This window comes from Misgurnus anguillicaudatus, chromosome 4 (assembly GCF_027580225.2).
Source record: "Misgurnus anguillicaudatus chromosome 4, ASM2758022v2, whole genome shotgun sequence".
Taxonomy (NCBI): domain Eukaryota; kingdom Metazoa; phylum Chordata; class Actinopteri; order Cypriniformes; family Cobitidae; genus Misgurnus; species Misgurnus anguillicaudatus.
The window spans coordinates 8,445,682-8,473,397 of NC_073340.2; the positions used below are offsets into that span (position 1 = coordinate 8,445,682).

Sequence of the window (27,716 nt, forward strand, 5' to 3'; positions counted from 1 at the left end):
CAAATGATGCAGCAGCAAACAGAAATGGTGAAAGAACAAGGTCTTCTAAAGGGAAAATCATATATAAAACTATGACTGATGGTTCTGTTGAAAATGTAAACAGGCTGTTGTAAACATACATTTGCATATAGCATATATATTGACCAAATCCATGCTGATTAGAGCATAAAAAACTTGAAAAGTGTTAAATTTAGGTAAATTTAGAACAGATAAAAATGTGCGATTAATTTGTGATTAATCCCGAGTTAACTCATGAAATCATGCGATTAATCTAGATTCAATATTTTAATCTATTGACAGCCCAAATTTTTGACCATCTCTGAATGTGGTCGAAAGTGAACGTTTTATATCCCGTTCACACCTGTATTTAGTGTCACTCCAGACGAAACTGAACAAGTGTAAATGCATCTGGTTGTTGAAGCCACATACATAGCGCTTTACTCCTCCTAAATATGAGGACGTTACCCACAAGTTAGCCACTCCAGAAGCGAACAAACAAAGACGTGTCAGCTTTTTGCTTTACGGTGCGACAAAAGTGTGCAGAAAAAATTTACATTTATTAACAAACGTTTCTTTGTTATGGAGTTATTTTGTCTCATCCTCCTGCTGCTCTGTACTGCGAGCAGCAGCTTTGGCTGGATTGAGCAAAAGCGGGTCCGCTGCCCAACATAATAAGTTCTGTTTTTTGTTGCATAAATGTTGCTGTAAGTTTCTTAAAGCAGATTATTACACGGCTCGTTGGGATGCTTGATTCTGATTGGCCAGTTACGATTCACAACATTTACAGGATTGTTATTCCCAGATAACAACAGCTCAAAATTAATAACACAAAGTAACCTGGATGCTGCAAATCATTTTGACAGGTACAGTTCAATATTACAAATTAAATGTAAATATAAAAAATTTAAAAATTAAATATAAACAGGGGTTAAATTGGGATTTTTTTTTTCGGTGAGGGGGTAGCATGTTTAATACTGATAACAGCAAAGCAAAGCCACTGGTGTGTTTCAATGACATTTTGGACCATTTTTGGATTTCATAAGTTTCAGCTTTGAAGTAAGTTATAAGAATCAACCTCCTAATTCTAGGCATAAGATACCCCAAAAGATTCAATTAACAAGAAAGGTACAACATATCAGCAACATGTTTTATAAATTAGCCATAGAGATTCCTTATGCTGGTCAGCAGCTAGTAAAACAATCACTATAGTTAGGTTGTAATTGAGTTGTAAAATCAAAATACATTATTTTTCAACTATACAATAAGTTATATCCAGTTTGCATATTGTAATGAGATGAATTACATGGCTGTACATACATTAATCACTTTAAACATGTTTCAATTCTTCTATTCAGTTTTCCTGACCTGGGCACAAGATGTCTAAAACCTTTATTCTTATCTCTATCTCTCATCTCTACAATGTCTAATGATCCTACGCAAGTGCGCGTTCCTGGGGTTCTGACTGAGTTGTGGTGTGTTCTACTTGACGCGACATTGCGTACCGATGTAGATTAACCGAGCACATGGATGACAAAAATTATTGATGCGTCGGGCATATGAGTGATTTTAACATCCTATAATACTTTTTTTAGCTTAAACTTCACATATGCACTCTGGAGACTTATTTAACATCTTTAAAAAAATCTCATAATATGACCTCTTTAATGTATTACAACCAGGGCATCTGAACACTTATGTCTCATTTTTGAAAAATGTATATTTTCATCATTTGAAACCTTTTTAAGGTCTTAAATTGTGCTTGTTGGTTTGATATGTTATATAATGAGAACTCATTTACACAGTGCCCAATTACCTTGAATATGAATATTTTATTTATTAATCAACAGTTCAAATGGGTTCAAGTAAATGTGTCTCTTTACGTATTAATGTAGCACCTTTCATTACCATTTCCTAACTCAGCTCACAAAAATGTCTGAAAATATGAAATGACTTTCAAAAATGTTGACTATTTTTGGGATATGCGCAGCATTGTCTGCCCTCCTTAAAAGGAAACAAAAAAGCCAGTAAGTGAGGAATTTATGTCACGTGACTGCTCACAGCCTCATTGGCTTATGGGTACATTGTGGCAGAACTCCCACAAACCCAAATTAAACCAAAATGGAGACTTTTCCTTTTGGACAGGTTTATGAATTCTTCAGTCCTGCTCATCTGTGAATGGCCTCCTTGGGGGAAAGTGAGCTCCCTTAACGTCAAATACATCAAGATTTTTTATTTGAAACATTCTGAGACGTTTGATATCTGACCTCTGACAAAGGATTCCCAAAAATGAAAACGAACAGTAGCAATTACATTAAATGACAGCTCGCTTCTGTCACAAGTGCTGCCAACATTAGCAGGGGGTGGATATAATTATCCTCATCATTTCATATTAAAAGCATGTACAGGACCATATTGCAAAACGCCTTGTATTTGGTTCTCTTGATTTGGCCTAATAAGGCAAGTGTTGTTTTATCTTCTGTGTGGTGCTATCAGCCGCACAACTCTCTCGAGTCTCAGTGCGGTCCAGAGAAAAGGCTTTTATGGGTAACTGGCTGAAATGCTTTATGTCTTTAAAAGGAGAAAAAGAGAGAGAATCTAAAGAGAAAGGCCATGTGACAGGAAAAGCCTGTGCTCACCTTCTCTCAGGGCTGAAGACAGAATCTTTGTCCTGTCTTTCAGGACTGCGAAGACGACTGCGTTTCTCTGCCTTGTGGGCGTCGCTGTCACTGCGGCGGGGCATAGCGCGATGGAGGCGCCCGATTGGTTCAGTTGGGTGGCTGTCGCTGCTGGTGACGGTGCTTCCGCTGGCTTCCGAGTCTAGAGAACTCATAGAGCCGCTGATGTGGGAACCGTTGGACAGCAAACTGCTGCCTGATGGGAAGGGGTCACTGGGAGCAGGAGAGAGGCAGCGGGGGATGCCTCCAAGCTCTCCGCTGTGCCTGCTAGATGAGCTGCCTGTGGGGGACAGGGGATCGTGAGAGGGCTGGGAAACAGCAGAGTGGAAGGAGAGCCCGCTTCGGTCCACCTCGTCACCGTTTACAGAGCTTTGATCTGAACACCGACTCAGCATTGACCCCTCGCCTATTGAACGGAATATAAAAGAATAGCGTGAGAGTACGTATTGTATTTTGCTGGCCCTGCCACAATGATATACTGCTATTGAAAGCAACAAATAAAGTTATTTTCCAAAACCTTATCTAAATCAGTCTAGGTACTGTTACCATGGTAATATATTTAACCAAACACCATTTAACCGCAGTGCCCATAGCCAAGTGTTTAACAGTACTGGTCAGACTAGGAAGAAACAGTTCTGTCAACTAACCCAAAGCTTTCTCAGACTGGTGGTCCTGCATGGGCCATGCTTATTATTGTATATGTTACATTTTGACCTTGTATATTTTCTCTTTAAGTTCCCATTAAATGGCCTGACAAGTGCAGTTTTCTTTCCTGTGTTGATGTGTTTCTATTGAAACAGGATATCGGGGTGGGACACATTGAAGCCCTCATCCCTCATCATGCCACAGCCGTGAACCATGATTTAGTATTTGCTATTACTAGTTGAAGGCTGAGGGCTAAAAAACTGTATTGGACCAAAAAAAAATGGTCTGTTTTGGACAGACTATACATTTCGTCTAGTAAAAATTTAAGTGGTCTAGGAATATACTAGCATACAGATGACATCAAAGCTTAAAAATTGGCATTTAAATTTTTTAAGGACTTCCACACCAGTAGAATGCAGTTGGGAACCAAGTGGTGACATTTCGCTAGCAGACCACGTCTGGGACACTTCTGCCTCTCGGCTCTGCAGCTCCTCTTGCCATATGATAGAACTGGTATCTGGAGTTTTCTCAGCATCAGGGATGCCTGAACCAGTCACCGCTACCTTCGCTGGGCCTGGCTCCTACAAACAAACATATCAAAAAATTTCATTTCATATGCAGTTTATTTCCACAGAAACATCAAACCCACCAAAGCTAAAAATCAAAAGGTCACAACAAATACCTGTGAGGTTGCTGGTTCTACTTTACGCTTCTTCTTTTGGTTTTGCTTGTTGGTTCTCGGATAAACCACTAGCTGTTCACTCCATCTGACAAAAGACAGGAGGTTACAGCACTGTTGCATATGACTGTCTCAAGCTTACAAACCATAAATATAAGAAGAATTAAAAAGTTTACATAATATCTATGCAACTTGCGGTTCAGTATTTCCATCTACATTCATGTGGTGTTCCACAGGGCTATGTCTTTGGCCCTATATTGTTTTCTCTCTATCTCCTTCCATTAACAAATATTTTTCGCAAGCATCAGATTCCATATCATTGTTACGCAGATGATGTTTGAGTTAAAAGTTGGATGGCACGATTCAACGATTCAAGACTGAAGTGTTCGTTTTTGCATGTCTGGATTCAGCCAATACCCTCTCAAATACTTTGGGTCCTATTACTAACACTGTAGGTACCTATGCGAGAAATTTGGGAGTTATTTTTGACCCAGCACAAATGAACTCACTTGTCAAATCAGCATTTTTCCAGCTCAGGATGATTGCCAAAATTAAACCTTTTCTTTCATCCAGGGACTTAGAAACCATTTTCCACGCATTCATTTCATCAGGCCTGGATTACTGCAATTTACTATATTTGGGGGTCTCAATCATGTTTGTCTCGCCTGCAACTGGTCCAAAATGCTGCGGCCAGATTTTTAACAGGGACAAGTAAGAGGGAACATATTTCACCTGTTTTGGCTAGTTTGCATTGGCTCCCTATTGAGTATAGAAGCCAGTTCAAGGTATTATTTTTGTAGATAAGTCCCTGAATGGTTCAGCTCCAAACTACTTATCAGATCTTTTCTCCTAACTCAGACCAAGAGGCCTCTTTTAAAAAAGGCAAATGGACTGGGGAGTAACTACTGTATTCAGTTTTTTGTGCAATTTTAATGCTGTATACTCTTTGTGATTGTTTTATTTTATTGCTAATAGTATAATATTATTTTTCTGTGTAGCACTTTGGTCGACTTTGTCATTATTAAATGCTATATAAATAAATTAAACCGAAAATACATTTAAATGTAATCCAGCTGGTGTAAATACATTTGATGAACTTTCATTTACACTCAAAGCAAGTTTGGAAATTCAGGTTGATCTTGACAATGAATTGGTGGTGTAAACCATTGCATACCCATTGATGATCTCTTTATTGTCTCCTCGAATGTAGTACTCCTGCTCAGGTGTGATGATGCACAGTGCATTCTTCTGTCCTGTCCTGGGTTCAGCATCTATTACGTCTGTGCAGAGGTTCATGTTGACAGTTCCTTGTGGTAGTGTGCTTGGCTGTAAGGGATACCAGATGAAAAAAATGATTTGGATAATGCTTTTATCCGTCTGTTGAATCATAGCATACACTCAATGCTTAATTTAACTAATTTTAATCTTGATGGATGACCAAAGCAACTTGGAGTGCAACTAGGGAATACATTTAATAAATAAAACTGTCCCTTGTGATTGAACCCATGACCTTGTCGCAAACAGCAGTGTTTACCAGCTACAGAGCAACTGGGCAATAACAACAAGAACCCTAAAATCAGCAAAGGCCTTTCATGCCTCACATATCTGCAAAATGGCTAAATTACTTCTACACGGTTCGAAGCATCCAAAAGCGCAACATCTTAATCGTATCATAGCTCAAGGCACTGGCTTAAAAGCATGTTTTTTCATGATCAGAGTCAAAGATCCTGAAAAGTATCTAATGACATGAATTATATGAGAAGTACTGGGCAAATAATAAGATCATTACTTATTATAATGTGTTTAAAACATTTTGAAGATTGCCTTTAAGGGGATTTTAAGGTGTTCACAATTGTACATTCTTTCATTTGACCAACTACTTAATGAATGCTTGTCAATTAACGACAGAGTCTGTTTCATTGACCTTGGTTGCGCCAGCAGATCAAACCCTCTAACCTTTAAGTACTTCAATCATATATCATATATTATATAATATCTCATATAGGAATGTAAGTCGGACAGTTTATTACAATGTGATAAAATATACAATGTGATACTTCTTCGAAGCAATTACGATATTTTATATTACATGTCTAGTACAGCAGTTACATTTTTAATAACTTACAAATGCAACCAAAATATAAAACATGAACTTTTAATTAAACACTGAGAATATGGCACAATATTTGTCCCAACTGAAAAATAAACAATGATGAGCAAAATATCACATAAAACAAGCTTATGATGGCAACAAATAAAGTCTTTCAGTATTTTGTGCCAAAATGTGCAATACTGACAATCACTGAGGTAGTTAATAAATTAAATTGAAAACTAAATTAATATAAAAATAAAGCTTTTAAACTTAAGCATTTGATTTGTCACATAACTTCAGATCTAACAGTCAAAAAAGTGCTGCTGTGATCTCTTTTAAAAGATTTTTCTGATATTCAGGAGGAGAGAGGACACTGCGTTTTGCATGGACAATATCACCTGCAATGCTAAACACACGCTCGTCTAGTTTAGTTTTTGCTGCACCAACTGTTTTGTTTCTGCATTGCATTCACTTGCTTGCCACTAGCAGATGAAAATAAACGAAAACGCATGCTTTGGCAGAAACACGTAGATGGACGTTACGTCAAGGAATGAGGATGCGGAGTGTGTCAAAATTAGGGATGTCCCGATACCACTTTTTCATTTCCAATTCGATACCAGAATTCCGAATGTCAGACGATATCTGCCCGATACTACTGTAATAAAATGTGTATAGTGCTTTCTGCTACATCTAGTATAATTTTAAATGTAAAAATCAATCATTTAAAATGATTAGTAATTATTAATCATGGCAGTGTTTAGGAGAACATATAATAGGTACGTTTGATCAATTAAGTATGCTAAATATTTTTTCCTTAATTGTGTAAAACTTTCAAAGGAAAAAAGTTTTGTGTGCAGGTGGTTATTTTGTGAATTATGTGCTTGACCAGACTTTTTATGCACATTCCGAGTGCAAAATTGATGCGCGCAAGTCATATACACACTACGTTTATGGTATTTCTGGGCGCAGAATTGATGCCCTTGAATCATCCTCTCATGGGAATCCTCGCTCCGCAAAGGAAAGTTCATAACTGTTAAAACACAAAGAGAATAGATGCATCGTGTGCTCAGCACAAAGTGAATTGCATCCATCCAACGGCTTACTAAGACTTTATAAAATCGGATCTTTAATATAGCCTACAGTTATCTTGTGTGAATGACGCGTTTCATCCGTCCGCTTCACCAGTGGATTAACCCAGTTTGCGAGTAGGTTACAGTGTTTCTGTGAACTAAAATATCTTTAAATGCGCATTTGTTCCTTCACGTGAAGCTATTGAGTGAATTAAAAGACTTTGAATATAGTGCATAAAACGTTTATGGTGCTTTTATAATACTTTGTCCTTTTAATAGCTTGTCAGTAACAACCACGGCTAACGCACAGTATCGGAATTGGTCATGTTTTCGGCCAACGATCTGATATCTGATCCAGGCAAAAACCTGGATTGGCCCTGATACCGATCCAGAATATCGGATCGGGACATCCCTAGTCAAAATCAAGGTACCTTATATCAATATTTTAGTCAATGCATCGTATCGTTAGAGATATAATCTGTAAATCAATCCATATAAATGTATTATTACAACCCTAATATCATATCTCAAATATCATCAAAATGTCACTGGAACACAGGCTGAATCCATGTCATGACATCAAATTCTGTTACCCTTATAAAGAGTGCCCTGCAGGGCTACGCCCTCATCCCTCATACTATACACTGGTAGTTGACAAAACATCAGTAAACCCGTTTTTGAATTTTAGGTTAAAATGTACATACTTGTAACATTTTTGCTCTGACTCAAATGTGACAATGCAATGTGACAAATTAGTTTAAACTAGAAAAAGGTTTAAAATAGTTTTACAATTCACATGTGAAACTGATTGAAATTTCGTGTCAACTACCTACATGCTACTGGCCAATGACTGTGCAGCCATACAAGTAACCATACCATCAAATATTCCACCACAGTGATGGAGGTGTACACCACAAACAAGACATGAGACACTATCACAGGGAAATGGCTAAAACCACCAGACTAAACACCGGCCACATACCAAAAGTCCACTGAAATCCAAAAAAATAATGGCTACCACACTATCGCATTATGTTTCATTCCTGGCCACCACATGAAAGAGCTCATTTACTTGTTCTAGATGTTTATTCTGTTTTAGTAAAAGAAATTAATCTTTGCAACAATTTCTCATTGGGACTCGACCAGTGAGTGATCTAGTCTGGGAATCCTGACACCAACAAAACCAGCTAAACCACCGCCGTTACACTCACCCATACAGACTTCACTTTCTTTGGGTCACGGCACCACTACAACCACTCAAAACTCAAATTGGTGGTCAGTTCGGCACAAAACTCAAGAAGGACAAAGGCCTCAGCCTCTGCTATTTAAGCAATATCGCTGAAGTAGGAGTGTGATATAGCTCTCTCTCATCACGGCTGTGATTAGGCCAGAGGCAATCACAGCTGTGATGATATAGAGATGTTATAGAGCTATATCACACAAATCCGTTTTGGATGTGTTCTTTTAAATGCAAATGAGCAGATCTCTGCACTAAATGGCACTGCAGTGGTTGGATAGTGCAGATTTAGGGGCAGTATTTTTCCATTTCTGACAATTACCTATTTTTTCACATGCTTGCAAAGAAAGGTTTACCAAAACTAAGTTACTGGGTTGATCTTCTTCACATAATCTAGGTTGATAGAAGCACTGGGGACACAATTATAGCACTGAAAAGTCAGATCTTCATGATATGTCCCCTTTAAAGCACCAAACTGAGATTAAGATTTTGTTTCAGAATCTAGATCCTGACAGTCATGCTCAGCAATCTTGTAATGTCTGCCCTGGCTGTTATCAGACGTTCTTCCGACTCTAGATGTAAAACAGGTGCTGTCTTTTCCTGATTCCTTTTATGGCCATTTTAAGTGATCTAGCTATATTAAAAGCTGCCAGTAAACTCCAGGGAATGCCAAATATGGCAATTACAGTGTCTCACAGTTATAAACTGCAACAACGTTTCTGTTTCACTACTCTTGCTGAGGAAAAAACTGTAATGAGACACCAGCGGTGTAAGAACAGAAAAAACAACAAAGATTTTCACGTCACTCCTTATGAGGCCCTGAACACATGAAACAATTTGATCTTTTTGTACCACCATGAATCATCTAGATGTATCACATAACTAATTTCATACTATTTTATCCAGAAGAGAACTAAACTTGTTGTATAAATTCCTGTAAAACGGCCAGTAGTCAGAAACGCAGAAAATAATTAAAGCTATGTGCTCCAACGTTCAACACCAGTTTATTAAAGTCTTTGGATTTACTTGGGGGTGGGAGCCTATAAGAGGTCTACAGATAATGGAAGAAAATATAAAGGCAATGCATAGAGTTTATTGATCTATTTAAATAAAAAACTTGTACTGCATCGTAGGAATCCTAATAAGGGTATAACTGCAGTCGAATGCCAAAGAAACAAGATTCGCAGTTAAATATGTGGTACATCGTGACCTCAGTGAATACTACACTGTTAAACAAGGGTTAATATCAATCTTATTAAAGGAATATTCCATTTTCTTAAAAGAAAAATCCAGATAATTTACTCACCATCATGTTATCCAAAATATTGATGTCTGTCTTTGTTTAGTCGAGAAGAAATTATGTTTTTTGAGGAAAACATTGCAGGATTTTTCTCATTTTAATGGACTTTAATAGACACCAACACTTAACTCAACACTTAATAGTTTTTTTCAACAGAGTTTCAAAGGACTCTAAACGATCCCAAACGAGGCATAAGGGTCTTATCTAGCGAAACGATTGTCATTTTTGACAAGAAAAATAAAAAATATGCTCTTTTAAACCATAACTTTTCGTCTAGGTCCGGTCCAGCGCGACCTAACGTAAATGCATAGTGACGTAGGGAGGTCACATGTTACATATATAAAACGCACATTTGCGGACCATTGTAAACAATAAACTGACACAAAGACATTAATTAGTATCAGTTGACATACAACAACGTAGTAACGGTCCTCTTTCAACACACTTGTAAACACTGGGGCGGAGTTTCGCGTTCGTCCTCTGTGACCTCTTGACGTCATGACGTATTGCGTGGGGTCACGCTGGTGCATCATGACCGGATCTAGACGAGAAGTTGTGGTTTAAAAGTGTAGATTTTTTATTTTTCTTGTCAAAAATGACAATCGTTTCACTAGATAAGACCCTTATGCCTCGTTTGGGATCGGTTATAGTCCTTTGAAACAAAAAAAACTGTTAAGTGTTGAGTTAAGAGTTAAGTGTTGGTGTCCATTAAAGTCCATTAAAATGAGAAATTTCCTCACAAAACATAATTTCTTCTCAACTGAACAAAGAAAGACATCAACATTTTGGATGACATGGTGGTGAGTAAATTATCTGGATTTTTCTTTTAAGAAAATGGACTATTCCTTTAAAGCAATTTTCCGAGACGGAAAATTCTGTCCTCATGTTTGCATACACCTGTATTAGCATTTTTCTTTCATAAAATACAAAATGTTTTATTCCACTTATTGTGGAGCTTGACAGATGTGGCTACAATGAACTGGTGCTTAAAAAAAATTCCTTGTGCTTCATGGGAAAAGGCATACCAGTTGAGAATGATATGAGTCTGATAATATGGTGACTTTTTGGATAAATTAATTTACAGTCTGTATAGCTGATTTCAATACCTTGACATATCAAACTAATTCACACTTATGCCAAACATAACGGCACATAATGCAAAGTTTCCAGTGTGCTTATTAGGGCAAGTGAAAATACGAATACATCCTGATGAACAAGCTTTAAAGGGTGACACCATAATCTTGTGTTTTTCTTTTACATGCTTTTGCATGATATTTCACTTTTGAGTAGCATTTCTGATCTGAGCTCCTATGTGCCCAAACATGCAGAATCCACTCTAAAAAACCCAAAACCCCTCCATAGTACAAAAGCGTCTTAATCATGGCGTCTATATTACCTTAAATCAGTAATATCTCTAGTCTATGAAACAGCACCATTTTATGCAACACCTAGAAATGGGCAGCCCCCTCTGTTCAGTAGATGTAAAATCCAGTAGTTTTTTTTTTTATAATAAAAGTAGAGATCAAAAACTTTTAAAATAATTACCAAATACACTATTGCGAGATTTAGATGTGAGAGGTCAGGTGACTACAGCAGATAGACAGTCAAACAGTTAATCAATGACACCAGTCTGATTAAGAGGAGGACTTAGAGAAGTGGTCGTGCTTGTTGATTCACAAATGTTTTAATTCTGGATGATTTTGGTGTTTTCTTTCTCATTCTCTTTTATTCCTTCACCTATTTCCTGACCGTTTTCTTATCCCAGTTGAGGAGATCAAGTAGAGCTTTCCTTTCCTTTCAGGTCTCGTGGCCTTTAAAATATTATAACATGTGGTCATGGGATGACAGGTAAGGTTTACATTGAACAATCTTGAAAAATCATACGTTTGCTTTTGGAGCACCATTATCTGTATTTCTCTTGGACTCTTCAAATTCTTCTGCTGAGTCATTATCATCAGTATAGGCTTAAACCCTCAACCATCTGGACCTGAGGGACCTTGCTGTCATTTTCCAACTTTTCTGGCTTCATCGCAGCCTCCAGCAGTTGATGATGCTCCACATACTCATTTTCGACATCAATGCCCATCAAGTGAAGCGAGTCAGGGCCCGCACACACTATCCAAACCGTGCCTGGGCACGTTTGACCCTCACAGCCTGGTTTGTTTGACTAGTGCGGTTGCTTTGTACCACATCCGTGCCCTGGCCGGCTTGCAGAGGTGGGCTCGAGCATGATTTACTTGGGCTCATGTGATTGGGAATCACGCAATAGCTCGGTTCAAAAGGAGAACGTCAACTGCGCAACCACCCACCTTCATCTGCCTCCGTAAAAATGTGTGCAGCAGGGTTATGTGAATGTCCGAGCTTCATGTGAGAGGGCTGTGTGTCATCGCGCATCAAACAACTCAGAATAAAAAACACATACTATTACATTACGATGGGCTCCAGTTTTAAGAGAGCACTTTGCTTTTCTGCTTTCTTCAAAACATTCGCATCCTAATGATGAAAGCGTGCCCGGGTCCGGATCAATAAAAGTACAGTGTGATTGAGTGCTTCTGGGGTAGTAGGGAGCACGAACAATCATGCTGTGTCATGGTTTGGATAGTGCAAATGCGCCCTCAAACACAGAGGTAGCTGGCTGTAGCTTTACATCAGCATATGCATGAACTTGGCAGGGGGAATTCGATTTTTTTTTACATTTTGATCATGTTTGATTATTTCGATCAAAGCAGCTGGCATAGTTGAGGTTTGAGGAGCTTTGTTAACCATCACTGGTTCTCCCACCGATGTCATGGGTCTGACATCATCGTGGGTCTTGAGAGGTCCTGTACACTCTTGTTGGCTCTTCCACTAAAGGCAGGGGACTGTTCACATCTGCTTGTAAAGTCGAGGTTGGATGAGCACTGTTAACCCTCACTGGTTTTGCCAATGGTTCGGTTTCATTGACTGGCGTAGTAGTAGGTTGAGATGCCTCTTGAACTACCATTGGTTCCTTTTTCTGACTGTGCGTCTCCCTTTCTTCTTCAATCTCTCTAATGTCATTTCTTCTCTCTCTAATTTGTCTTTCACATGCTGCCTGTCTTTCTCTTAGTATCCATGAATAGACCCTTTTACTGTTTGTAAACAATGATGATGTGGCAATGACGCAACGTATGCACGCGCAGTTTGGCAACGGAAGTATGGCAAGAATTAGCAGTGAAGGAACACAGACTGAGAACTTTATCGACTTTATCAACTTTTTCAACACAACTACCAGATCCGTGTACTATAGACAAGTTTTTGAGCCATTTCCGCTCTACGTCTTAAACTCCTCCCATCGATGCAACCCACTTCCGTTCTAGCGGGCTGGGTTTGTTTTGCTAGCTAGCTCTGTTGTGCTGACAAAGCACTGATATCACAGTGACAAAGAGGATATAACAATTACAACATGAAGAAAGGTGGTTCGGGAATGATGTGTGCGGTAGTTGGTTGCAAACACTCGAGAAAGCACCCGAACGAGTGGTTAGACAGTGAGTGCTACGACCACAAACCAGCTACGAAAAGGCAATGTCCATGCGCTCAATTGTTTACATTTTTTCGCAAGCCTGATACCGACTCGGACCTAGAGAGATATAGTAAAAACAGTTTATTATTTATTTGCAGAGGCGGACACTACTTGAGTACTTTAAGTACATTTTCCAAACATCTATGCTTTATCAGAGTGTTTGTCTTGGGAAAAAATTTACTTTACTTTACTAATAAATGTTCACTACATTCTAAAGCATATAACGTTAATCATACTGTGTATTCCTTTTATATTGCATATTAAAATTGATTTAATACCTAATTACATAAGAAAGTAAAAGTACACATTTTTTAAGTAAAAGATGATTTGGAATGTATGTTTTCCAAAGAAAAACACTGATAAAATACAAATACATGAAAATTAGCTTTTTTGTAGAAAGTAAAAATACTCAAGTAGTGTCCGCCTCTGTTTATTTGCTTATGTAATATCTTGGGAATTGGAATATGTTCTATATGTGTGTGTTCATTTTATATATGAAGAGCTCTTTTCCAAAACGCAATAAACACCATTTTAAAAAAATGACTTTGTCGTGTCATTTTGCTGCTCCATCAACGTTTCATGAAAAATCACTATATTTAAAATGTTTCTTTCCAAACCGCAATAAGCGCGATAAGTCAAACAAATCTTATTCTCTCCATCTCAATTTTTTCTGTGCTGATGCAGTGTTGACACATTCATATAAACAGCACCTAAAAGCTGTCTCAAAGAACCAGCAAAAGTAATGAATATGTAAAATATTTCAATGAGACATTTTCATTGTTTATTAATAAACAAGTGTTCGGTTCGTGATGATATCAGATCCAGTTCATGCCTCGAAGGATTTCAGATTGTCCATTGCTTTTTCCATCTATTGCCATGGATTGCATGAAGTAAGGTAGGAGCAAATCTTGCTGTATATTATGCTGGGCCACATCGTCATGTTATCCTGCAAGTTCAGAAAATGAATTCGGGTGGGGGAGAGTAACGCAATCTCCAGTCAAAGTAGTAGAACCGTGTCCCCAAATCGCTTTGTTTACACCGGCAGACGCTGCGCAAACCACTTCCGGCGGAAATGAAATGCATATGTGTAGAGTAATGGCGCCTCCCGCGATTTGGCGCGTAAACTTGTCTTTAGTGGAGTGGATTAAAGACGTTAGCAGATGGCCAAAAATAAAGTTGCCGGATACATATGTACGTATATTATATTAGTGCAACCAAACACAACAACCAGACATTTTGATGCTGGGAAATCGTTTTAATAAACTTTCAGAGTTGCTAACACGTTAGAACCAACGGGGAATAACATGACTTCTGTTGCCCAAATGCACGCACAGGCTATTTGATCACCTTGGCTGTAAAAGGGTCTATGGGTATGCCTCTGAAAACATGAGTATGATCTCAGCTGATGAAACCTGATGAAACTTCCCCTCTTTCAATGTACACATCACACTGTCATCCTTCCTCTTTACCTTTCTTTTTTTCTGTTTCTCCTCCAAAGAAACTCAAACAAAAACTTCATTTTAAACTATCCATCTATCAATCCTTTAATTCATCCATCCATAATCAGATGGTGTTTTCACATATAGTTCATTTTAAAAGAACCAAACCCAGTTCACTTAAAGTGAACCAGAAAAGGAACCAGCTGAATGTGACCTCAGTCCTTTTGGTGTTCACAATATAGTGGACTCAAAAGAGGACCCAGTTCTTTTTTTGGTCCTCTTCAGAACTGAAGTGATCTCAGACCTTTTCTTGTTCACATCACAACTTCATAAGAACTCAGATCCCAGCTTTCTGTGCAGCAGTTGATTTTGATACAATGTCCAAAAGACACGCAAAGCGGACCGGGACCTCACCGACCCCACACATCAAAAAGAAATCGAACCACAAAAGAACCCAAACGCGAACCGCACCCAGACCACCTCCCGACGCGGTCCGAGTTCGGCTCACTTCTGGATCCTTTTAGGGGGGTCTGAGATCACTTGGTTTGTTCACATATACACCCTGAACTGATCTGAGAGCATTTGGAGGGCTCAAACGAACTAGGTGTGAAAACACCTAAAATTCAGGAAAACTGTGAATTCTAATAAGCAATAAGATGTAAAAAATAGTTTTCTTTGCAAAGATAGCAAAAAACTGCAAAAAGTGGCCAATTAATTTTTTTGATTGTTAATTGTAAACAAACACATTGACTGCTTGTACTTAATAATACATTTTGAGGCGGTTTCCCGGACCAGGATTAGCTTAATCCAGGACTAGGCCTTAGTTTAATTAGGAAATATAACTAGTTTTAAACAACATGCCTTACTAAAAACATTACCTGTGTGCATCTTGAAGTAAAACAAAGGGCCCTGATGTATTTTAAGATCTGTAAGTGAAAGTTGTTTTCAGTTTGGAGAGCTCTTAAAAGTGTTTAAGTCTAGGACTAGTCTAATCCCTGTCCGGGAAACCGCCCCTTTATGTTTTATAAAATAAATTCACAATTTTAATTTTCCTCAGTCATTATTACAAATTTTTAAAAATTGCTGCTTGTTAAGCGTTGAGACACTTAAAGGTCACGTTCTTCCTGATCCCATTTGTTAAAAACCTAGTTAGTGTGTAATAGTGTGTAAATAATACCTGTAAAATGATAAAGCTCAAAGTTCATTGCCAGGCGATATATTTTCTCTAATATAATTCATATTTTTTAGCCGGTTAGGACTACAGCCCTCTATTTCCTGCTCTAATGACATCAGTAAAAAGGTTCGTTGACTAAACTCCACCCACAGGAATACGTCAGTCACCAGCTTTGGCTCAAACAGCTCTGCTAAGCTAAGCTGCTATCGAATCACAACACACTAAACCAGCTACACAATCAGAACTCGATACGTATTTCTGAAGGAGAAACTTCATAGAACAAGGAAGACATCAGCCCATTTTGAGAACAGTGAAAACAGCGCTATACAGATATACAGTAAATTGTGTGAAAAATACCGCATTTTTTTTACACGTGAAACATGAACACACATAATATTGCACACTATAAACACAATCAAAGCTTAAAAAACACAGAAAGAACGGGACCTTTAAAAGGTACAGTAGGCATACATGCATGCACATGATCAGGATAGCACCACATCCGCCTTATTTTTAGCCAGGGAAAATCCTGTGTAATGTTCAGGTTCTTGTGGCTTATTACTGTATTGTCCCACAAAATGTTGGCACTGTGTTGGAGTCACTAACTGATGCCCAGTGTAAGATCTGTGTCCTGAAGCAATACCAGTGGAGAAATACTGGACCGTACCACATCACATACTAAAGTTCAAAGAATCAGAAAAATACCCCAAAGACATCCCACTTTAAGCTGTCATGAGATGATTTTCTTTGGTCTTTCTAAACCCAGGGTCTTGTTGTCTAAATAGGTACTGTGTCAGGGCTCTATTTGCGGGATTTAAGTCTCAAAGCATATTTTACATTTCAATGTGGTTTTGGGGGGTATTACATTCTCAAAGTATAGCAGCGTCACTAGCAGTCATCTTTAGTTTCTCCAAATAAGGGCATATTGGGGGGAAATGCAATCCTAAACCTAGAGTCGGAACATCTGACAGTCGATGAACTCAAGTCATGTTTATAAAATTCACCACTGAAAGTACATGAATAGCTACTTACAGGCAAGCTCTTATAACGTAACTGACAAGTGATGGAAACATGCTTATAAGGCTTAGTAAGATAATGTAGTTTTAAGCATCTAGATTCGGTAACATTAACTTACTACGCTTTTTCTGGAGTGAAAAACAAGTCTGGAGAGCGTTTCAGATCAACTTATGTTCATGGAAAAACATAAAAAAACTTTAGCCATTAAAGTATAGCTCAGTGGTAGACCATTGCATCAGCAGTGCAAAAGCTCATGGGTTCCCACCCAGGGAACACGCGTACTGATAAATAATGTATACCTTGTAATGCACTGTAAGTCACTTTGGATTAAAACCTGACAAGTTCTAACAATATAGCTGTAAAAAGCAACCACCACGCTATGAGAAGATTTTTAAAAGGAAGACAAAATCAAATAGAGCATTCATGAAAATCCATTTAGCCTCAGCATGTCATGTGCTTTACTATAAACCTGACAGCTGTAATGCAACCACTTGTTCTCTTTTACTGGAGATGCAACATTAATAAGAATAACAATTTAACAATAAAAACAGCTTCAATCAGTAAGATTAGGATTAGGGCTGTCACGATTATGAAATTTGGCTGACGTCTCATAAATTGTGACGATTATGAAGATAAATTGCCTGTTTAGAGCTTTGCCGATTATGACGATTAATTGCCTTTTAAGGGCTTTAACGATCATGGCGATTAATTGCCTCCTTTTGGGCTTTGACATTTAATTCTCATAGTTCGTTTTTGTTTGTTCATGAAATAATTTTTCACACATTGTTGTGAATATTTAAATTAAATATTTCGCATGGTTTACCTGGCAGTAAATATTAATACACATAACAAATATTTAAGAGTCATTATTCAATGAATATATCTTTCAAAAACTTTAAATTCTTTATAAGAAATAAACACAAGTCTCTGAAAAATTACTGAAAATAAAAATGCAATCAAAATAAATTGACTATACCAGAACAGACCCTAAATAATAATATTAGGGATGAACCGATAGTATTTTTTTTTGGCCGATACCGATTCCGATTTAAACAGACAACTTCTGACCGATGCCGATATCAAACACTTGTATATAATACTATACAGTTGGTCTATTAGCTAGTTTATTTCTGCATCAAATTATTTTTTACTGAACATGGATTGGATCTAATTAACATTCAGCTGACCAACATAATAAGAGAGGCACAAATTAAGCTAAAACAAATATAATAAGACAGCATGACAACCTTCCAAGGTGGTTTTTGCTATTCAGCATTTTTTTTATTAACAACATCAACTCATTTTTTACATATAATGGATTTCTTTATGCAGTTAATTAATAAACAATCGGTATCGGCCTTTCTCGTGCTATTGCCGATATGCCGATGGTTTCAAATTCATCTAAAATCGGCCGATAAATATCGGTGGCCGATACATCGGTGCATCACTAAATAATATTTTAGCAAATCCTACTAAGGTCGTATTAGTACTAGACCACATGTCTGTAGTGGCTGCAAAAAAATGCAGCATTTCTATAAAGGTCATGTTCTTTCTTATTCCATTTTTTAAACCCTAGTTAGTGTGGCTAATGTTGGTATAATAGCATAAATAACACCTGTAAAATGATAAAGCTCAAAGTTCAAAATCAAAGTCCACATGAATAGATCAATCACCAGCTAAGCTAACGGCAAGCTAAGCTGCTGTCGAATCACAACACACCAAACAAACTACACAATCAGAACTCGTTACGTATTTCTGAAGAAGGGACTTCACAGAACAAGGAATACATCAGCACGTTTTGAGGACAGTAAAAACAGCGCTACTGAGATGAGTAAATTGTGTGAAAAATACCACGTTCTTTATGGCTTTGCAATTTATCGCGTTACACTGTCAGTTAAGGAGCGCCATCACATAAACGAGAGTTTATACAGGCGCTGCAGCTCCCCTTTGTGTTTTTTAGAGAGATGTGCAATCATTGCGGTGATCTGAAATCATCGCGATGAGGTCAAACAATCACAATGAGATGATTATTTTATCATTGTGACAGTCCTAATTAGGATTGATATCTTTTTGAAACTTAAAATTGCAGGTAACTTAATAATTTTTATGTAGATCAAAGTCAAATAACAGAAATTTTCCACGAAATTGTACCCAACAGAAAGAATCTCGCGTTATGATATGGATCACGATACAGGGTTTGCGATACTGTAAAGCGAGCCAATATAAACGGATATTTCTTATTTTAGGATATAATAGGATTTTATTTTATTTTAGGAAAGCTTGAGAACACACCACCATAGGCAAACCCTAGCAAAAATATTTGTGGCGCACCCCTATGCAAGTACTTCCTGCCACTGTTTAAGTTCAGAGAAAAGAAGAGTGCTTTCTAGTGGTCAGGATATGATCCAAATGAAACAACTACCATTTTTATTTTTAAAATATTGATATTGCTTTTCCCTTTTTTCGATACAGTTTTGCCAAACAAAATATTATGATACTCGCATGTTTCAAAGTTTTCTTACACCCCTAGTTTTTAAGCTTACCTTTAAAAATCAAGTTGACGTAATAAGTTAAATGTAATAAGTTTTGCTCAATAACTGCCTTTTGTTTATTTTTAACAGTTTTTTTTCTTCAGAAGTTAAGGATTTCAGTTTTAAAAGCAGTTGATAGCCTGAAGTGGCTATTTTCTTGACATAACCTGACAGCACTTCCTGAAACCTCCCCACAAAGATAAAAGGCTATAGACAACAGAGCTGACAACATTTTCAAAGCATAACAATGGCAGGAAACTCTGTAGTACCCTGAATTAGCATCTTTTGTCTTCACCACTCATACAATAAGTAAAATAAAAACAATGTCCTCTCTCCGACATCTAACGAAATGCTGTGATTCCAGCCTGAAAAATCTTCTTTTGCCTCCCTTTACATACATAAATGATAAATTGCACTGCGTTAAGTGGACAATCCTATAGGAAGTGATACAGCCAATGGAGTATAAGCAAAAGGGGTGCAGGGTCTTTAGGGACACCACACTGAGGGCTCAAGCGTTCTCTTCCTAGTGAAGAGCATGTGTGTGGGCCCAACTGTTTACATACAAACTCAGTAATCTCCGTCAAGATCAGGCAGCTAATTTGGTCACCCATGTCACATTCCTGTGAAATAAACAGGCTGGCTTGGGCTCTCACCACAGGACCATGTTCTGCTGGTTGACATCCCTTGCTCATTCTTTTTCTCGAAGCAACAAACCTTTCATGGATTATTTTTGTACTGATATGGTTATATTTTCCTTTGATTGAAAAGGATTCCAATGAGGTTAGTGGGTTTTATTTGTCTGGTCGAAGAAAATTCCTTACAGAGTGATTTGATTCGCACACAAGAGATTAGGTAAACAATCTACACAGAGAGTTGATGTACAATTGTGCGATGTAAAACTTACCGATTCATCCAATGCAAAGCGCAAGCAGCCATGTTCATAAAGCACGAAGAATCGCCGTTGCCATTTCTGTGTTAAAATGAGAGATAATTTATGTCATGTTCATATTCAGTGAACTATAAAAAGTGCCTATTTATCAATGCTAAATACTACCATATTACCAACAACATTAGTTCATTTCAACTCGAAATACGATCAGGTGTATCAAAAACTACATTTGTCTACAAATACTAAACCAAACAGTTGGCAAACAGTATCCCTTCCCCCAAATTACTTCATAACACCTCGTCTCTTACCCTGGATCTCTGCATTGGATTGTCAAAGTCCGTCCCCTCTGGAGCCAAACAAAGCCATCCACCATATATTGGTTTGGCCTGCAATGAAACCAAAACATTATATTAAATCACACATAAACAATGGCACATGTGTAAGGAAGTCAGAGGGAAACAACTTTTCGTTTGACTGTGTTGATGTTTTCCATCTTTCAAAATAAATGAACATCTTGAAAGAGTAGGGCGCAAACCACAGACTTGTTGGAAAATTTGATCGTTTTATGAAACAAGCTTGACTACTTTGAACATGTAGGCTACTGGTTCGTGAAAAGATGGAGCCGAGCAGGACTAGGCATGTAAATATAGCTTCTCTATGGTGTACGCAAGCAGATGTTTTGCCTTCAAGGGTACGAATGTGATATCAAGATGCGTCTCACCTGCAATCAAAAATGTGACCTCTTATTTAAAGATGACATGTTAATGATCTTGATTTAACACACTGAGAAGGGATATCAGGGTAAACATCTTCACAAAACCTTTGCCCTTCCAGACCCTAATGTACACAGATCATATCCATAAATATCTCTTTAAAACAACAGAAATTACCTGGGGACCATATTTAGCTTTTTTCTTCTTTCAGGAAGGGGGATTTAAAACAAAACACAGCTGCGAGTAAAGCATTTAACTCTGATGGGCCACGAAGCCAAAAAAGCAACGGCACACCCCTGCGTTTTCCTCTACACGCTGAAGGCCTGCTTCCTCTCTCCAGCTTCACACCTAACCCTACGGCCCTACTGTCCGCATCAGGTTTAACTTCCAATTTCCTCCCAGGCTGAAACCAGAGGGTGGGCAGGTCCCAATGGTCTACTTTATTCCTGCATCCCCCTCACCCCTGGATGCACTCGCTCTGAACTTCTACCCCCACCTAAACAACCCCCTCCTCTCCATGCTGAACCACAGCTTCTGAAGTGGGAGCGACCTTTGGGAAACTCTGCTCCACTTTCCCAACACGCACTTCCTTTCACAAGCCCCCGTCCCTTGAGTGCCGTGTCGTAGCGGACCTCCTTCTGCATGAGAATTGCACCGAGACGTGACGCAACTTTCTATCTTGAAAATGTGGGCTGGAAGTCAAATTAAAATACAATTGCATTATGTAGAAACTGTATGATTTGCTGTTGTTTTCTTTTGGTAGGCTAGGCAGTAGATTGTATCTTTCTATTCTACCCGTATATCTTTAATGGGTGTTGAGGATGACAGATTTGAATGCTCTTGCTTTCAACAGTAAAAACCTTAAGATTCGATTCTGCAATCCTAAAATAAGATAAATCCCATTTTTGGTCATCTTTTTCAATTCCATACAGCTCATCTGAAAGGCCCTTAGAGAAATAAAGAACCTCCTTGAAGGAAGCGAAAACTTTAGTTTGAAAGTCTTATATAAATGAAAGCTAAATAAATGACTGTGTGTTGCCAACATCCACTTAAAGGGTTGTTTGGATCAAAAATTGCAACACTGCACTCAGTCTTCAAGTTATATAGAAGATCAGATAACAGTAAAACAAATAAAAAGACGAAGAAAAATTCACTTGGCAAAATTATAGTGAGCATTAAAAAGGTGACTATTAACACAATGTTTATATTGCAAAGATCCTGACATCCCAATTTAATCACTCACTAACATGCACAGAAAAACAACAACTTAATAGGTACCCTGACTACAGAGACTATTATTCTTTAATACTTTATATTTGCCTTCAAATACTACACCGTTCAACCGACCAAAGACCGGAACTGGCCGATTTTACGCATGATCCTGCTTAGGCTTGTTCCGATAATAGTATTGTGTAACGGCGATCGTCAGACATATTGCCGATAGCGGGCTTTCATGACAATAGTTGGTGATTGTTATTTTAATTATCATCATAGTTTCACATAAACATGCACGCTGCATGCTTTTTCTCACATGAGAGTGTTTGGGGGCTTCAATTTGCGCGAGGGAGCTTGTAGAACTTGCGAGAAGTAATCCATGCACGCAATAGTCCATGTCTTGGACTGTGTGTCTAGGCTATATTCCGATTAGTTGCTGCCGTTTTGCCGCTGAACAACGTCATAGCTCATTACCATAAAGTTGAGCTTCTTTCAACTTTCTGATTGATGCTCTGGTCGCTCCAGATGGCCAAAACGTGATGCTGATGGATTTGACGCTCCTTGCAGCTGAGAGAAGCCAGCTTCCATTGTAAATGAATGACTTCCGGTAACTTTGAAAGCTCAACTCTGCGGCGGTGTGTACGTACAGTTAGAGTAAATTACCTCCTTTTTTTGTCCATTCATCGAGTGATTTGTCATAAAGGAGTATTAATTGAACTAGGGTTGTATCGTGTATCGACGATCTTCAGACATATCGCCAATGGCAAGCTTTCATGGCGATAGTTGCCGAATGGTTATTATTATTATTATTATTATTATTATTATTATCATCATACTTTTACATTAACATCCACAATGCATGCTTTTCCTCGCATTAGGGTTTGTGGGTTTCACTTTACGCGAAGAGCTTGTAAAGAGAGAATTCCTTCTTGCACGTACCTGCGCTTAATGCGCGCGGCTTGGACTCCTTCTAGCACTAAATCCAGCGCGCCGCGTCAGCTGCGCTTCTCTCTGTCTCATGTGCACACGCTCTCACGTCTGTCCGAAGTCTAAACATAAACTAAAGTAGTAATCCTTATGTCTTTGTTCAGTTTAATGCGTTTCATGCGAGCTGAGGCAAACTTTACTTTATGTTTAAAATATGACCCGCTGCATATTGGCACCTTTCTCACTCTCGCGTACGTGCAGAGAGCTGCGCTCTGTCCGAAGTCAGATCTATAGGTATTAATCCTGTTTATGATATGCATTTCAATGAGTTGTAGCAATACATCCCTCGTGTTTAATATATGATTGTGTTTAAAATATGATCGCGTTCCGCTGGACCAATGCGTTTAAAAAAGCACCTCTGAGAGCACTGCTTGACACGTGTAGTCTTCTGCAACAGCACTAAACAAATGCACTGAATTGTTTGGATGTGCGCGCACGTGTGTGTGTGTGTGTGTGTGTGTGTGTTTGCGCAGATGCATGTTTTTACAGTTATTAAGTAATAATGGTTAGGGTTTTAATGACGGGCTGGCATTAATGGCATCAGTTTTAAGAAGGTTGCTGTCATGGCGGTGTTGCTCTTGTTCTTTTTTGTCCACCCATCAAGTGACTTGTTATAATGAGTAAAAAATTAACTAATAAAAAAATGAGTAAACTACTGCCCCGCCCCCCCGATACTATCGTGTATCGTCGATCTCACAGGCTGACGATCTCAAAATAGGGCATATCGCCCAACACTAAATTGAACAAATAAATAAATTAGTAAACTACTGCCCCGCCCCCAGATACTATCGTGTATCGGCGATCTCACAGGCTGACGATGAACGTTCTCAAAATGGGGCATATCGGCCAACACTAATCCGGCCAGTTAGATAGACATTTCGATTTCGAGACGGTCCTTTTGATGCCAGATGCGCAAGCAATAAAGTCATAACACATACACGTGCAGTTGAAGCAGCTCTTGACCGGTTATCCAAAACTGTATTAATTTAATTCTGCCCCCGGAAACGTGATCTGTTTTACATAAAGACCGCAACCCGAATCGCCCATGCAGTCCGGCCGTGTCTAAATTGATTCCTGCCCTGCATCTGCAAATGACACGTTGAAATTATTCCACCAGTTCACTCTCCCGTGTACAGGACTCTGCGTAGGGGTGCGTTTCCCCAACAACGACATTACTCACTTCTGAACTGCCATAGGATGATGCACAGTTGGACAAACTAAATAGCTTGTCACGACTGTTTCCCAAAAACATAGTAGCTTTGTCGCACATCCGTCGTTTGAACCAATATAGTTGACGTCAATTAGGGGGTGGAGCACTAATTAATCAGTTCCGATCAATTTAATGTCAGATTATCGCTGTAAATAACGTACATTGCATCTAAAGACAAGATATTTCCTTCATTTGCAAGTTTCCTTCTACAGCACTCATCCCAGCGATTCCCCAGGGTCTTAAAGGGATAGTCCAGCCAAAAATGAAAATTTTGTCATCATGTACTCACTCTCATGTTGTTACAAACCTAGATACATTTTGTTGTACTAATGAACACCAAAGAAGATATTTTGATAAATTTTTGTAACCAAACTGTTCGTGGAACGCATTTACTTCCATAGTATTCTTTTTTCCTATTATGGAAGTAAATGGGGTCCATGAACGGTTTGGTTACAAACATTCTTCAAAATATCTTTCTTCGTGTTTATCAGAAAAAATACATTTGTGCGGGTTTGTAACAACATGAGAGTGAGTAGACGATGGCAGAGTTTTCATTTTTGGGTGAACTATCTGCGCACATGCACAGTTTTCAAACAGCACTTTAATTCTGTTTACAAACTAAAAACATGAAATGGACTTTGTATATATTTAGAATGACGGATACAGAATGCACTGCATGTTGGCTTGCTTATTTTGTTTAAAAGCAAGATCAATCAAATTCTTTATGTCATACTAACTTGGAACTATGTTTCTAACCACAACTGTCCAACTGATATTTGGACATCTAACAATGTCAGTGAGCCTGACTGAGTTTGAGATCACTTTATTTTGAGATTCTTTTTTCAAATGAAAGAAGATCATGTAATTGAACAGTTTAGGTGAAGGTGCAATGTTTAATAATTTATTTTATAAATGCAAATAAAGTTTTTTATTAAAGAAAAGTGGATTTTTGTTTGTAGCCTATATGCTGTCAATTATAGTTTGACAATAATAGTTTGACGTAAATGGCGGAAATCTGCATTGGCAGGTCACACATACAGAAAAATCAGAAATTGGAAAAAAAAAAACTTTCCTAAGAGCATGCTCTCTCCCTTTCCTCTCAATGAGTTTAGTATGAAAGTGCATTATTACGCAGATATCTTAACCCAGTGGTTCCCAAACTTTTTCAGCGTGGCCCCCCTTGTGTACGGTGCATTCCTTCGCAGCCCCCCAATGAAAATTTGTGACAAAAAACTGTTCTAAAACTCAACTTTTTAATTAAAAAAAAAATACATTAAATTATACAAAAAAATGTGTGCTTTTGGTTAGTAACCTTATTTTTTCTAGGTTTAATTACACAGAATTCATGATAAATTAATGTATTTCATAAAATGTCATAAAACTGGGGCCCCCCTGGCACCATCTCGCGGCCCCCAGTTTGAAAACCACTGTCTTAACCTAAACTGCTGCAAAAGCGAGCCATGAAGTTAAAGTAGCGTTGCACAAAAAAGACTGCATGTTGCGTTGCCGTAAGCAATCCATAATAAACCTATTATTGCGTGCATTTAAAACAAAGCGAGAACTGCTGTTTCTTATAAAACAGTAAAACATTTGGGAAGAAAGACAACAAAAAGCTGCAGGTGTACACAAAAAAAAAGAAAAAACCCTGTAACTTGAATAATTTGCTTGCTCTAACACTCTTAACTGAACCTTGACAATAATGGTGCCAAAGCAAACAATTAAACAACAGAAAGCTATGTTTACACAACAATGATGTAGTGAAAAACTGAAATTTTTGACGACACTGCCAAAATGATCCACTTTCCATGGATTCATGAATATGACTGAATTCGCAAAAATTCTATAGAGCGCAAAAATTTATTAAAATTAGTTGGAAAAGCGTTAATAACTCTGTATCTTGAATAGCACAAACATGCCACCATTGTTGTACTTGTGCATGCCTTAATTAACTCATGGGCATGAAGTCACCATAATATATTCTTGGTTTGAAAATCTTTCATTTTTAGGACCCCAAAACAAGATAGTTTGTTTTTCATGTGTACGCATGGTTGAATGCAAAGCATTGCGAAGCAAAGTTTATTTGAATTATAAACGTACACAAACGTTGGAAGCATGCGCATTGCGACAAATTTCAATTTCCCTCATGGCCTAGATACTACATGCTCCTGTTCGTGCATGCATGATTTACAAAAATCTGGCGAGATGGGTAAAGAGTACTATTCTGATTACAAAGGCTGCGTCCGAAAGCTTAGGCAGCTGACTTGCTGTCTCATGAGGCAAAGACTCCGAAGACATAAGGGCAGCTCCGAGAAATGCATTTGGACAGACTTCATAGACAGCATTACGGAATTCTGTTTGAAAGAAAGAGCTCCTTTGTCATAATCCCATATTTGAAAACTACAATACCAATTTCTTGCTAGAATTGAAAACAAAGAAAATTTTAAAACCTTTACATGTAAAAAGTAAAAATATAACTTTATTTACATTAAATTTGTGCTCCAGCCTCTTCCTTGGCCCCTATATTATTTTTTCGAACTCGACCAGGCTCGACCAATTACATTCCCAATCTACGCCCGTGCAAAGAATTGTGGGCCAGGACAATAAAGGTATCTCAGGAGACAGGAACATAAACCAAACATTGGATTCGGACACGACTTGATGCCTTCATGCCTTGGAATGCTGCCTCCAAAGGCGGCATTTTAGAGCTTTTTGACGCAGCCTTAATTTGTGTCATGCACCCTGTCCGCTAACCCTCGTACACACAAAACAGAACTACGCTTCAGTCTTAAACGGTATAAAAACCTTCCCGTTTGTGGTGGAAATCATTGTCACGTAAATTGCCCCTAAAAGTGCACTTTACAGTGATCGATAGAGATGCTCCGATCGATCGGCCGCGGATTGGTATCGTCCGATAACGGCATTAAAAGACTCAATCGGTCCTCGCTAAATTTGCCGATCGCATGAACCGATCTTTCTGTTTACTTTTGTCATCATAAGGCTCCTGAATGCAGCTGCAGTTAGAGACAATTTTTACGCAGTGCGAGCATCATGTGCGATGTGCCGATTTGTATTTCTCTCTTTGCCTTTACAGAGATATGTTTATTTTCTATGAGGTTAGTTCCTAACAGTGCAACGCATCTTCACATTCCTATCAAACAGCGTATACAACACATATATCGCGGACAATTGCATCCTCATGCCGAACGTTTATTATTTGCATGCGTTTTAAAGTTTTGAGCGTTTAAAGTTTCATTTTCCTCACAGCTGCTCTCGTCCGCGTACATCCGGCGCGCGCACACACA

General features: G+C 38.3%; 1 protein-coding gene across 7 annotated transcripts in view; it reads right to left on the bottom strand.

The window, feature by feature from the left end:
• mprip (myosin phosphatase Rho interacting protein) overlaps positions 1 to 27,716 on the bottom strand; it is a 63,607-nt gene that overhangs the window by 33,213 nt on the left and 2,678 nt on the right. For all 7 annotated transcript variants that reach the window (XR_012369210.1, XM_055175515.2, XM_073866624.1 and 4 more), the window contains exons 2-7: positions 20,598 to 20,675; positions 20,305 to 20,370; positions 5,174 to 5,325; positions 4,003 to 4,087; positions 3,727 to 3,901; positions 2,637 to 3,081 (exon numbers count right to left, since the gene is read on the bottom strand). Coding sequence is in view for 6 of the 7 variants with exons in the window: in XM_055175515.2 (XP_055031490.2) it covers positions 2,637 to 3,081; positions 3,727 to 3,901; positions 4,003 to 4,087; positions 5,174 to 5,325; positions 20,305 to 20,370; positions 20,598 to 20,675 (1,001 nt within the window). In the remaining variant the exon portion in view is untranslated. The remainder of the gene's footprint in view (positions 1 to 2,636; positions 3,082 to 3,726; positions 3,902 to 4,002; positions 4,088 to 5,173; positions 5,326 to 20,304; positions 20,371 to 20,597; positions 20,676 to 27,716) is intronic.